General features: G+C 39.1%; 1 protein-coding gene across 8 annotated transcripts in view; it reads left to right on the forward strand.

Moving 5' to 3' along the window:
* Window positions 1-13,316, forward strand: part of Eph (Eph receptor tyrosine kinase) — a 148,569-nt gene that overhangs the window by 122,827 nt on the left and 12,426 nt on the right. For all 8 annotated transcript variants that reach the window (XM_066288019.1, XM_066288017.1, XM_066288020.1 and 5 more), the window contains exons 5-10: window positions 2,635-2,739; window positions 10,423-10,568; window positions 10,622-11,009; window positions 11,067-11,230; window positions 12,102-12,376; window positions 13,122-13,306. In XM_066288019.1, the coding sequence (XP_066144116.1) occupies window positions 2,635-2,739; window positions 10,423-10,568; window positions 10,622-11,009; window positions 11,067-11,230; window positions 12,102-12,376; window positions 13,122-13,306 (1,263 nt within the window). The remainder of the gene's footprint in view (window positions 1-2,634; window positions 2,740-10,422; window positions 10,569-10,621; window positions 11,010-11,066; window positions 11,231-12,101; window positions 12,377-13,121; window positions 13,307-13,316) is intronic.

The raw sequence follows: 13,316 nt of genomic DNA on the forward strand, positions 1-13,316 counted from the left end.
TTCATAAAGTGAAACGTTCCTATTTTAGCCTCCGAAGCGCAAAAACCATGCCCCATACAACGGGTAGTCATTAAAAGAATTTCGTAGAAGGCGGTCAACTGTGAACGTAGGACGCTGATTAAGCCATGGGCTATTTACACTAACACCTAACAACGCATGAATTTATCCAAGACACGCTTCTGATATTTCACCGCCTATTTGAACTTTTTTTTAACGATCAGCCATTGCTTTCCAACACTTGAAAAGATCTTGGTAAACCCAAGTGACCCGAATAACCCAGACTCGCCTGAATGGAATGATAAACAGAGCGAAGTTCTTTGACGTAAGTGATCGATTCATCAGAATTAAATTCCTATAGTTCATGTGTGTGACCTCAGTAGGGACCCTGAATCGTCCTGAACATGACCAGACATGGACGAAGAGACCTGAGAAACTTGAACTGATCTGGGGGAATATTTTTTCCCTGCAGAGACCGAAAGTGAATTCGACGCCGGATGAACCTTTCAAATGATATTCGCAACTGTTCCTGATACACTGATATAAAATTTACTTCGAGTGTAATCATTGACTCTAATTCGTACTTCACAGGTTCCGTCTGATTGTGTCCCTGATAACCTAAATCAGCTTCTCCTCTCTCGTAAAATTGGCTTTTAAACGTGCCTTTCTCTAACGATATTAGTTGAAAACTCCCTGGGAAACTACTCGAATAACTGATGCTCCAAAGCCCGAAGTTTGTTTTAATCGTTCAGGAGGATTCAAAACTAATAATGTAATATTAATAGAAGTTCGGATTTAATTGCATCCAATCGTACGAGGGGCTGGTTTCGCAAGGAATAAATTGCACTTCAGACACATTAGTTCCTGTTAAAGTTGATTGTCGTTTTCGCAAACTGCTTATTTGCTTTTAATGTGTAACTCGATAATAATCTCTCAAACGGCTCTGGGCAGGGACATGTGCTTATAAGCGCAAAATATACAGCTAGGAGATTATTTTTGCGATATTCTACACATGTGCTGGATATAAGGTTTAAGCGAAAAATCGCCTTAACTGTTTTGCATACCTCGCGTATTTATTACCACGTACTTCATTGCATTATGTATACCTCCACCAGGCAAAGTATATATGGTGATCATTAATATTTTAATACACTGCTTACTATTCAAACGGTCTCAGAATTTATACCCTCGAGGAAACGAAGGAGACGATATAAACTCAATTGCGACCTCATTCCTTGATTATTCTCAAAATCCATTTTTATTTAACTAGCGATAAGTCGGTTGTCTTTTTGCTCTCTAAACCCGATATCCTAACGATCCAGGCGCATCGATTATAGTAAATTTCTCCGAGGCGGACTAATAATCATCCCAGTTCTCCACTGTTTTTACGGGCCGGCTGTATAATGATAATTCACTCGCCAGAGAACACAAACCCGGCTGATTGATTTTTTCAAATTAGCTTTTTAATCGACCTCTCCATTATTTGTTTTTCAAGCTATAACGAATTTCCATAACGGCGGTAACGATGATCCGCCTCAAATTGATTCCTGTCATGAATAGGACGAGTATGTGTGCCAAACTGAAGGATCACAACAAGGGTCAATACCTATGACTTGCAATTTCGAGCAAAAATCGGGTTTTTAAATTCAACAAGCAGACCCGCATGAGCCTACTTTATCAGGTCAAGACGTGCATGTTTTAGAACCTTTTATCAGTCGACGGGGATGAGTCTACGAGAATACTTACTATCGGTCTTTTTGGCTTTCAGGGAGAAAAAAAACGTTGATTGTTTCAGCGCAGGATTCCGAAGTTCCATGCGATAAAATCACCGAATAGAGTCAATATATGCAAATCATGAAAGACGAAGGAAAGTTCGAAAGGATTGCTGAGATGTTGGCAGAACATGGTTTGTATTTAGATGCATTTCTCCAGGCTGAATCCAACAGACATAGAAATGTCGCTCGGAGAGAGAAAGGAATGATAGTAATAGGAAGAGAGTGGTCAAAAGCTTGAAACGGCCCAATGAAGCAGCAAGTGAGAGTCAAACTGCAGGATATTGATGTAGGAAGGCTTTTGAAATTGAGTGATAAAGCAGACGAGAAAATCCTGGTTTTTGTTCGTTCTACTCTTGTATGCGTTAGTGAAGCCGTCACCCCGCCAGTCATCGACTATTAGCATCTCTCTCATGCAACTATTCTATTACTACCCTCCAAGAGCGGTCCTGAAATTCGAAGGAGTGCCGTTCGGAATTATTTTGATTTAAGTTTGAAACGGTTGCACTGAAGACTACTAGAGCCCCTACAGTTCCTCGAAGTCAACGTTGATTTTTCTTCTCCTCTGGCATCTTCCCTAATCGTCCATCCACACGCATGAAAAACTATGGCGCCGCTAATCCCCATTCACGTTTTTCTTCCTTCAAATTTTCAATTAACGGGACTCAATTAAAAGATGTCGGTGCTCCGAGGATCCTCCATTAGCACTCGAGGTCTAACTATGATTTGTCTTTGCTCTAGTTGACTGATGTCTTTGTTATTTTCATCTTCGATCCTCATTAAAACTCAAACCTCACCATGTTTATGAAATGTCGAAACCTAAAAGTGTTTTCGCCGTAAATTAAGACCTCAACTTTATTTTCAGGAAACGCGCTGTCATGCAAAGAAACGTTCAGCCTGTTGTACTACGAGTTCGACGCCGCGACGCGGGAGCCTCCTCCTTGGGACGCCGAAAGATACAAATTAATTGGTAAGTCGTCTGTCGTCCCGTTTCCTTTTGTTAATTTATTATTTGGAAATTTGATTTAACCCCTTCCTGCTTGTTTTTTTTTTATTGATTCGATCGCAAGACGCACACGGGGGGTCAAAATAGGAAATCATCATTCTAATAGACATCGGCACAAATTTAATTAAATGTAAATACGTCTCCAGCGAAGCAAAGCAATGCAAATGCCCCCCATAATTACACTTGTACTAATTGCTAATTTATTGATTCGAATAAATTGTTCCTGTACCAAAGTCCCCAACACATGCGGGTAAAATTATCATTTTGTTCAGTTTGAGTTCCTGTTAAGATTATCGGAGAGCTTCGCACAGCTCTTCGTACCTTCACAGAACGGACTGTTTGGGACCTTCCAGAACTAGAATTATCATAGGCAGAAACGTTTCAAAGGAAAAGGGAAACCCTCATTGGTGTTATTTCCACATGCTTTCATGTCGGACGCTATTATTTCAGCTATAAGTCCAGTAATTGGTGGGGTTATTGTAATTGTGGTTTTAAAAACGCTGCCCATTCGTGTTCCTTATTACTCACTTTTACGACTCACTTTGCTTCCAACATAATGGCGAGTATTTCCCTGACTGCAGCATCGCAGAATTGAATAAATTTCTAAAAATTACAACGTTTGAAAAAGGATGTTGCTGCAAAATATTAAGACAAATAAGTCCATTTATCGTCTGCGAGGGCAGTTCTCTCTCTGTAACAATATAGCCCAAAGGCAGGCAGCTTGTTACCGCCCAATTAAAATCCGTAAAAATGAACAATGAAAATATGAAAATTCTTGACGGGCCATAAATCAGGCGTTGCAGGAAATATCGAAGAAGTTGTCTTCCCATCCAAAGGAGAAACAAATTACTCGAGACTCGCGGTGTTTAGGTTCAAATGACACGTAAATAAATGATTGGGAATGGGAATTCTGCCAGATTCTCGAGTTTTTATGGAAGCATTGAAAAATGACTATACTAACGAGTAATTTCCTGCTGCGGTGGCAGGAAGTTTGCAAACTAGCAATAATAATTATTAAAGCCCTGGTAATCGATCGGGGATCATTTAAACCACTTAATATGCACGTGCAGTTTCATTTTTTAGAGAACAGGAACCTATATCAGCAAGCGAAATTATTACTTATATTAATGGGATCGCTAGGTAAGTATGCGAATAAATAAGAATTCCAGTTTTTCTGCAGAAAGTAGCCGGGGGATATGTCAACTAGCTGATTACCTTGCAATTTGATCAGGAAAAATAATTAGAATATGTATCGCCATGTTTTATGGATTACGTTATATTTCATTATGTTAATTGAACTTGAACTTGTTTAATCTAAATTTATTGTCAAGATTACACAGGGTGGTCTCCAGCTAATGGGTCACACTTCACCCATAAATTCTTACTACGGAATTATAACGAAGTTTGACTTGCAAATGTAGACAGTTTTCTACGTGCTTAAAGCTCAGACAGTTTGTGAGACATTTAATTCAAGTTTTGAAGTTATACTCGTTTAGATTTATTTCACTGCCTAAGTGTTACAATTTATTAGAAAATACTTTCTTTGACGGTCAGACTCCCTTCTATACTCAGGATTCAACCGCGGCCAATACATAGATGAGTCGCTCAGAATGCACATCCAGGATGCAAAAATGTAAGTTTTCCTTTAGAAGGAAAGAAAACTTGGAACCACATGTGAATCTCGCATCCCACGTAGTCGTCACACTTATGTCAATGAATTTAAGAGACAGGAAAGACAATGGAGGCTCTCAGGCCCTCGAAGGGCCTGGAATCGGCTATGCAACGTGTCTAGCTCTCACATGTTCTTGAAGAATCGGACCCACTATTTACACTCAGTAGCCGATTGAAGGCCCTTCGAGGGCCTGAAAGCGCTCAATATGAAGTGGGCCAAGACTTCACTCAAGTGCTAACTGAGGACCTCAAAAAGGAATGTAAAGTGTGATTTATTTCTACATTTTTCACGGAGTAGTGCGGTGGCTAATTTTATTGTGGTAATTATCGACCGTGTGCCAAAGAAAACTTGGAATCACGTGTGAGTATGCCATAAGGTCATCACACGCAGCCGTCATACTCAGGTCAATAAATTTATGGGACAGAAAAGGCAATGGGCACTTTCAGGGCGTCGAATAGGCTTGGTAACGGGTCTCCCTCTCACATTTGAAGAATCGGGTTCAGTATGTTATTTACGCTGTGTGACCGATTTGAGATCGCGTAAGCCGTTAATCTTCTTCATAGAATTCAAATAATATCTTATTACATACTAAGTACAGTATATACAGGGTGTTTCCTAATTACGTGTAAAAAATGTAAAGGCGTAATCCTCGACTGATTTTGAGTCAAAAATGTCTAATAAACATATGTCCGCAAATGCCTTGTTTCCAAGATACAGGGTGTTGACTGAAAGACGTTGAAAAAGGTTTTAAAGGTTTCTAAAGGTTTGGTGGTATTTACTAACTTGTTTATTGTCAGTTTTTTTTTTGCTACTTCCACTACTATAAACAAGATAGTCAGTGTTATTTTGGTGTTTTACTCCCTAAAGTGAAAGAATTTAGTTCTGTGTCCCAAAAATCAGATTATATCTCAGTTTTGAAAATGTTTCAAATGCCTAATTGCACTAATCAAGAAATGGCCAATATGGTTTTTGTTCACGGCCTTGCTGATGGTAAGTGTTTGGCAGCGAGGCGCATTTACATGGAAAGGTTTCCAAACCACCAAGCTCCCAACCACCAAACCTTTAAAAACCTCTTTCAACGTCTTTCAGTCAACACCCTGTATCTTGGAAACAAGGCATTTGCGGACATATGTTTATTAGACATTTTTTACTCAAAATCAGTCGAGGATCACGCCTTTAAATTTTTTACACGTAGTTAGGAAACACCCTGTATAAAACTTAAAAGATTAGAGAGCACTCCCCTGTTACAAAGAACGGAATTTTCCGATCTGCAATATTTACAAATTAGCATTATTGCAGTAAGAAATCTATCTACTTATTGACATAAATAATGTATTTCCGAGAAAGCTTATCCTCACTACACGGGAAATGGTGCAAAGGTGGCAACTAATGAAAATGTATCATTATCAGCTGGTAACGGACATTAAGCCCATAAAAAAAGAGAATATCGTGATAAACTGACTTGAGGTCCGAAAAGCGGAGCGCGATGGCTAAAATTAACTGTACAGGAGCCATATTTTGATGTCTAAACAATTCTTTAAAAAAAGAATGACTTTAACTTTTTTAATTTTACTATACCCTCACCGAAAACATTGTATTTGTTTCTAGAGAGAGAATATCCCTAAATTGACCCAAAATTAAGAGTGAGGCATGAACGCAGCCCGCCGCCATCCATGAGAGTGCTCTTGGAAGTTAACTATGGACTGTTCCGTGTATTCTTGGCTGCCTATAATAAAATCATGTATTGTCGAAAAGCAGCGTGTACGAGTGCGGTTTGCGGCGTTAAATTGTTTAACAATTTAATTAACTTTGTATCGTTGAATGTTCGTAGAAAAAGAGTTTTTTTGTAATTTTCTGTAATACGAAAATATTCGCAAACTCTGCTTCACCTAGTTGTTTCTGAACCAAAACTAACTTCCCTTTCGATGCCAGAAAATGCCATTTTCCTAACTCGTCGAAAAACATACTAGTATGCATATATTATCAGTATCTTTAAAGTATCCAGCACTTTAAAGAATATCGATGCAAGTTCCATTTGAATATTTCCTGCCTGAGTGCACATTAAACTTTTTTGACGTCAGGAACTTTTTTATATGCGTTCGCCATTTTGTCCAGCAGCAATGTAAATTCTAGAACCCAATTATTCTTCCCACACTCCTAAAATGCAAATTGGACACCTCGATCGAACCGAAACACTTCGGACAGGGGATGTTCAAATGAACGTGCATTTTCATAAAACAAACAAGGAAACCGCGCGTGGACAAACTCCCCATTTGGGTGTTTATTCGCAAAGTTTGTTCTGATAATGTTATTAGTGCGGCGACCGCAATCGATCGTTCAAATTTTCCAGCGAATAAATTTGCAACGACGGAGTAATTAAACAATTATTTTCCGCATAAAACCCCTGTCTGCGTTTATTTCCATTTGAAAAGGGCAAAAAGGGAATTTTGCAGTTGTCAAACGAACGCACGTTAATCAATTTGCAGGTATGTTTACAAAAAAAGGGATTTATGCTGTCAAACGGTGTTAAAGTTCTAATCTGTCCGATGCGGTTTAATAATAATTGTTATTAACTGCGTTATTTGTTTATTCAATTGTGCCTGAATAATACCCGGAAAAGCCATTAATAATTTTGTCAAGTGGAAAAAAGCGGATTCATTCGTGATGGGAACATTAGCAGTGAAGAGGACGACAGAGGAGATTAAAACGTCAAGAGACCGGGGATTAAGGCTTTTTAGAGGGCATTAACTTTGCAAATGCCCGTATAAATGATTATAATTATTAGTAATTAATAAGCGTAATTCAACTGATAATTTGATATTATTTTTAGGTTTTTTCCCAATTATTTTTATCGATCATACACCGCTTAAAAATGGTTTTCAATTTCCGACGCGATAATTGCTTATTTATTTATTTATTTATCGAAATGAATTTCGGACATCAAGGTAATAAATAAATACGAAAATTAATTACGGCTGAAGAATTATTTGTATATTTTTCATGCATTATTTAGTGCGGTGGCCAATTTTAATGCGGTAATAATCGACCGAGTGGGCTCTACTGTTATCCGACCTCGCCGATTAGCAATGTAAATTTATTTACATTATTTATACTCATATTTATGCGATCAGCCGTTCGTTTAACAGGAAGGGATCGGTCGGGTTGAAGCTCGGGTTTAACTTTGCAAACTTTTCTTTACCCCTGTAATTTATACTCGACAATGTCAGGAGAGCGACACCGAGATTCCTCGTACATCATCTTCTGGATTGACACACCAATAATACTACATATAATTGCATTTCTTACGTCGGCAGAACTGTACGATTTGTACGCTCTAACTGATCAATCTCAACATATCAGGGGTAGGTTTAAAGAAGTTTTGAGAGACCAGAAATATGGGAGAATGGATGGACACTTCCGTCTCATTCTGATTTCGTAAACATCCTAGTCTAGGTTGGTTTTTATTCACTGCGAAAGTACTAAATTTAAAAACTGAACACTTATCAGGAACTTCTCAGGGAAACTCTCTGCATTTTTATCATCCCTGAGCGCACTTGCACCGGCCGGAAGCAGACGAAATTTAAATATGAGACAGCGGTCACGGGGGGCATTAGAAATGCAAAAACTCCATTTCCAATTTCCACGCATTCCTAAGGCATTGTTCGCTGGAAAGTCCCTCGGCAGCGAGTCGTTGTGCGAAATTTATATTGTGTCAGCTGTATCCAGTTATCTGGAAGAGCTACCGCCTCTCTTTTCCGAAAAGCAGATAAAAAAGATGAATTTCGCACCGTTTCGGCTTTTTCTATTTTTATAGATTTATTGCCCGTCTCACGCCACTGTTTCCCCTTTAGATTTAAGGAAAGATGCCAGATGTTTTTCTCTCTCTCTCCCTCTCTCTCTTTCTTCCTCTCCCCCCCCCTCTCTCACTCTCTCTCTCTCTCTCTCTACATGAAGGGGTTTTGTATTCAAATTTCAATTTTATCATCGCTTTCTGCTCGAATACTTAGCATTATGCCTGTCCAAAGTGGTAATCGAAATCAAGTTTCCGCTGTCCGATTGTCTTGCCAGATCGATAAATTTCATTTAGCATGAGAAAAACTCCCACTGCAGTTATTAAAGCAATCACAATGCATAACTTAGTGCATTATTATGTGCGGCTTGCGTAAAAATTCCTCGTACTGGCGACAAAATATTTACCGGTCGCGGTCTTAAGGTAATAATTCAAGTTTCTGACTGGATAAGTGACACTCAAGGGCACAATTCTCGACGAAAATTGCTTTTCTTTCTGTTCCGGCAATACCACATTACGACCGTCACTGCTAAGATATTGATAAAGTTATTAGCGGTTTTTGAGATAATTAAATTCTTATAAAAATGTTTGCAATCCTTTTTCTGCCCTGAGTAGTCAGTTTTAAGAGAAACCTACTAAAAACAACCTCAGACTTCGACAAATCGAATTTTTTCATTCAAGTCGAATGTTGGTAACTAGCGTTGCTACATTATTGTAGGCTGAGACTAGAGGTGGACCCTCGTTCAGGTCAATAATAATTCGTTCAGTATTACTGTAACAAGGACAACTCTGAATTATTGCCGTTGCGATGCTCATCGGTGCCCTCAAAACTATCTAAAAACTATCAACATCAGCTACCGTTAAATTATAGCTATCGATTGTCCTAATCTAACCGGAGCATGTCTAAAGCGTTTCCCCCATGAAATTCCCTCCAAAGTATCAGAATTTTGATTACCATATGGGATTATAACCCCGTTTTCGACGGTTGGGTCTTTCCCAAAGAGGCTTCATTGAAAATTTTCAGGAAGAAGGTGGATGTAAATCAATCCCAGCTAGTCCTTAATGAAAGGCTCTTAGAAGAAATTGTATGAATGAGTTAGCGGTAGGCAAGAAGGTTTGTGAGAATTTGAATCTTGGGGATTGCCGATTCGCGTTTTCTCTTTGTAGCCTATATGTGTAGTAATATTTTTTTTGCACTAATTGAAGTGCAGATATATGAGGAAAACTAAAGAAACGATAACGGATTCTGTATGCTGCCATCGTATCGCCGGTGATTTTGTACTAAAAGCGTAATCTTCCATTCCCAAGAGGCCTCTTTGACCTCAAATAATCCTAACTTTTAGCGTGGTATAAAAATACGAAGTATCTCCTAACGACGGGAGTAAAACCTCCCAGGAGTAATGCATTTATTTCATTGCTGAAAAAACCTCTCAAGCAGCAAATCAATATCAATATTCCATTTTTATAACTATGTGTACGGGCAAACGGGGGCTCTTAAAACCGTCGACGCGCGGGTGGAATATTAGATTTTGCGTTTTGCGCTATATTAGATTTAGATTCGCTTTTATTGGGCGATTCTGGGGAAAATACGGGGATTTGCCTTTCCCTGTTCAGGATTTACACAAACACTACAAGCAGAAAGGGTAGTAAAATTGAAATGTTGCGGCCTTTGAGCGCAAATTGCCTCCCAGTTTCTACCCTCTTTGTACATATATAAATATATCTCACAAAAAGAGGCCATCGACCATTTGGCCTTTCTGCCCTTGTGACAAAAGCATTTACAGCTATACATAAATAATCATTCATAAAAGACAAAGAAAAGAGAAGAGAAGAATTACATTTGGAAATGTTCCAATAGAGTGGTTGAACAGAAAAGGAAGCGGGATTGTCTTGTAAGGCAAAGAGGACTCAGAATGGTCCAGTTGCGACCATTGTCTTTGCAATCGTCACGTCAGTGCAATTTTTCTTGTTGTTTGTTTGTATTGTTTAGTTTTTTCCCTCAAATTTGCCCTTAGTATGTGTCCGTCTTGCGACAATAGTCTGCAGATGACAATCCCTGAGGGAGCCCTTGTTCGGGAGAAAAAGGGAAAGTTTTGTCAACTCGTTCTTTTAGTTGTGTGTTCTCCATAAGCTCTTCTGTGTTCCTGCGGATTTTGTATTATCCTGCGCATTCCTTTTTATTTAGGTCGCGTTGCCGCCGGAGATGGGAGATTCAACTCCAACAGCGAAGTCAACATCAACACTGAAGTCAAGAGCATACCGGTTACGAAGAAGGGAGTTTACTTCGCATTCAGGGACCAAGGTGCTTGCATATCCCTGCTAGCCATCAAGGTAACTAATTCAACTTCTAAAAGAGATCATCAATAGAGAACACGACGTTGTAGGTTTACTACATCACCTGCCCAGAAATAACGATAAACTTCGCCAAATTTCCTGCAACTCCCACTGGAAAAGAGATCACGGTGATTGAAAAGGCGCAAGGGACCTGCGTGACTAATGCGGAAGTTGTGGGGACGCCCACATATTTCTGCAAGGGGGATGGAAAGTGGACCCTACCCAGCGGGGAGTGCAAGTGCAAAGCAGGTTTCCAGCCGGACTTGGAGCAGCATTGCAATCTGTGCCAAAAGGGCACCTACAAGCCGGACGTGGGCGACAGCCTTTGTCTACCATGTCCAAAATACTCCCAGGGCTTCGACTACGGCCTATCAGAGTGCAATTGTGATTCGGGATACTACAGAGCGCCTACGGATCCGAAAAACATGTCTTGCACCCGTAAGTTTGATGGTAACCCCATAGATAAAATTTTCATATCTTCGAATGTGCTTGTAGAACCGCCCTCAGCACCACAGAACTTGACGGTCAACTTCGTCGACCAGTCTAATGTGATATTAAGCTGGCAGCCGCCTGATAATTTAGGGGGCAGGTCAGACATTGCCTACAGGATAAAGTGTGATGCCTGCAGCGTAGGTTTGGTCCAATACAACCCTCCAACGGTAAGTTTCTCCCTTAATATCCACAGGAGTGTTGAAATAACGGCATTGTCGTGCAGTTAGTCAGTCTAGGATTAATTTCAAAGATGAAAGTTTTCGATTCCTTTAGACATTTTCAATTCGTTATCGATCAGTAGTAGGTTATCTCGGTCAGTGTGTGCGTAAGGGAAAAACGATACTTTTCTTTACTTTGAAAACGAAAATTCTAAATATCGACAGGAGTTACTCGCTGTTTTGAAAAAGCAGGTAATTTATTTTAATATTTATAACCATTAAGCAAGTTTTTTACACCGGAAATCAACTTTATAAAGCATCAGCAATTTCGTTAAATTACCTTCTCAGATGATTAAACGAGAATCTTGTTTATACAATGTTGCACAGACGTCCCTTTCTTTTTCCCATACAAACTGCTAGTACTAATTTTTTGGATTCTCATATTTTTCTCTCGAATTTTCACATAACAATCCGGCACAAAAGTGTTACTTTAGCTTTGTATAAAAAAAAAAATAAAATTATCTATGAAACGATGGGGAAGGCCACAATGGAGTGAGTGACAAAAATAGCTGTAATACTGGTTGAAAATTACAATTTGTTGGCTGTATTATCCTTATTTAAGCCACTGGGTAGCAGCACGGAAAACAGCGCACTGAGAGCATACGAGCATTTCTCGTGCGCTTACTGGTTCTGTGCGGTCCAATTCACGATAAACTGACTACTTTTGAAAGTCGCCCAGTGAAAAATAAGATTTTAAGAAAATAATATTTACACCAAAGAATTTGAATTGGTCACTTGTATTTTTCATCATTAAACAAGTTATTAAGATTTTTTTTTGCACACTTTTCTGTCAAATAATATTTCTTCGTTTTCTTCGTAGGAACTTTTCAACGAAACTCGAATCCACATAAGCGGCCTAAATGCAGTTACAACTTACCGATTCCAAATACTTGCGGAAAATGGAGTGTCACACATGTCGCTCAAACCCAGTGCCGAATATGCGGACGTAGTGGTTACTACCGAGGCCTCAGTGGCCAGTAGTATCACTAATATCAGAGTGACCTCGGTCAAGAGCACGGAAATTACTTTGGCTTGGGATGCCCCCATTACGGATGGCGATTCCGAGAGCGATCAGGTTGAAACGTACGAAGTGAGGTAAGAGAGATTTAAGAATTCAACAATTACTGCATTTCTTAATTTCGGGTGAAAGAAGAAGGATTTAGTGGAATTTTAATTGAAGTATCTCAGTGAGTGAAATTTATTGGTGCTACTTGATTGTTCGAGTATTCGACCAAGAAAATAATTTTATCTGACTCATGTTCTCTCTGTGAGGCTTTTTTGGGCTTTATTTAATTTTAAGTAAAGTAAAGTTGGAAAATTAAAGCCCATCCGAGAATGCTGTCGCTTCAAATTTGCCGAGCAACTACCCAAAGTGCTTCAATGACCCTATGGTCCACCTTCTCATTCTTTCACACATTTCGTTTTGGTCCATTTCATTCTCAGTAGCCAGCTTAAAACTTGAATGGGCTAGAAGAATTCTTTTTGGGTGTAAACTAGATCTACCAGGTTGCCTTTACATCTCCAGGAAAATAGAAGATTGTTCTATGAGAATTGACGATGATGCAGATTGAGAAATTTTAGTATTTGCTGGATTTGATAAGTGATCTTAATTCGGTCAAGATATTCGATAGGTATTAAGCTTTTTTTTGGAGAGAAAGCTAAATTTCACACACTTTTAAAGAATTTCCAGCTCACAGATAATAATACTCTTATAATCAAAATTCACAAAAAAATTTATACTCAGCTCTTAGAATTTCATTAAGTCTGCAGTTACATTCACTTCATTGCAGCAGTTCTATTTTTCCAACTTAAAATTTCACATAACACTGAATTTTCATAGGTGGTTTCCTCGCAACGAAGAATACAGCAATTCTACTAGTTTTCTAACCACAACCCTCATCGCAACGATTACCGGCCTACAGCAACGTACGGAATATGGACTACAAGTGAGAGCAAAAACCCCAAGGGGATGGGGAGCATGGTCTCCTGTCACGTTTAAAACTACGGGACAAGTTTTAAACACCGGTGAGTGTAA

Source organism: Euwallacea fornicatus, chromosome 12 (genome assembly GCF_040115645.1).
Source record: "Euwallacea fornicatus isolate EFF26 chromosome 12, ASM4011564v1, whole genome shotgun sequence".
Lineage (NCBI taxonomy): Eukaryota > Metazoa > Arthropoda > Insecta > Coleoptera > Curculionidae > Euwallacea > Euwallacea fornicatus.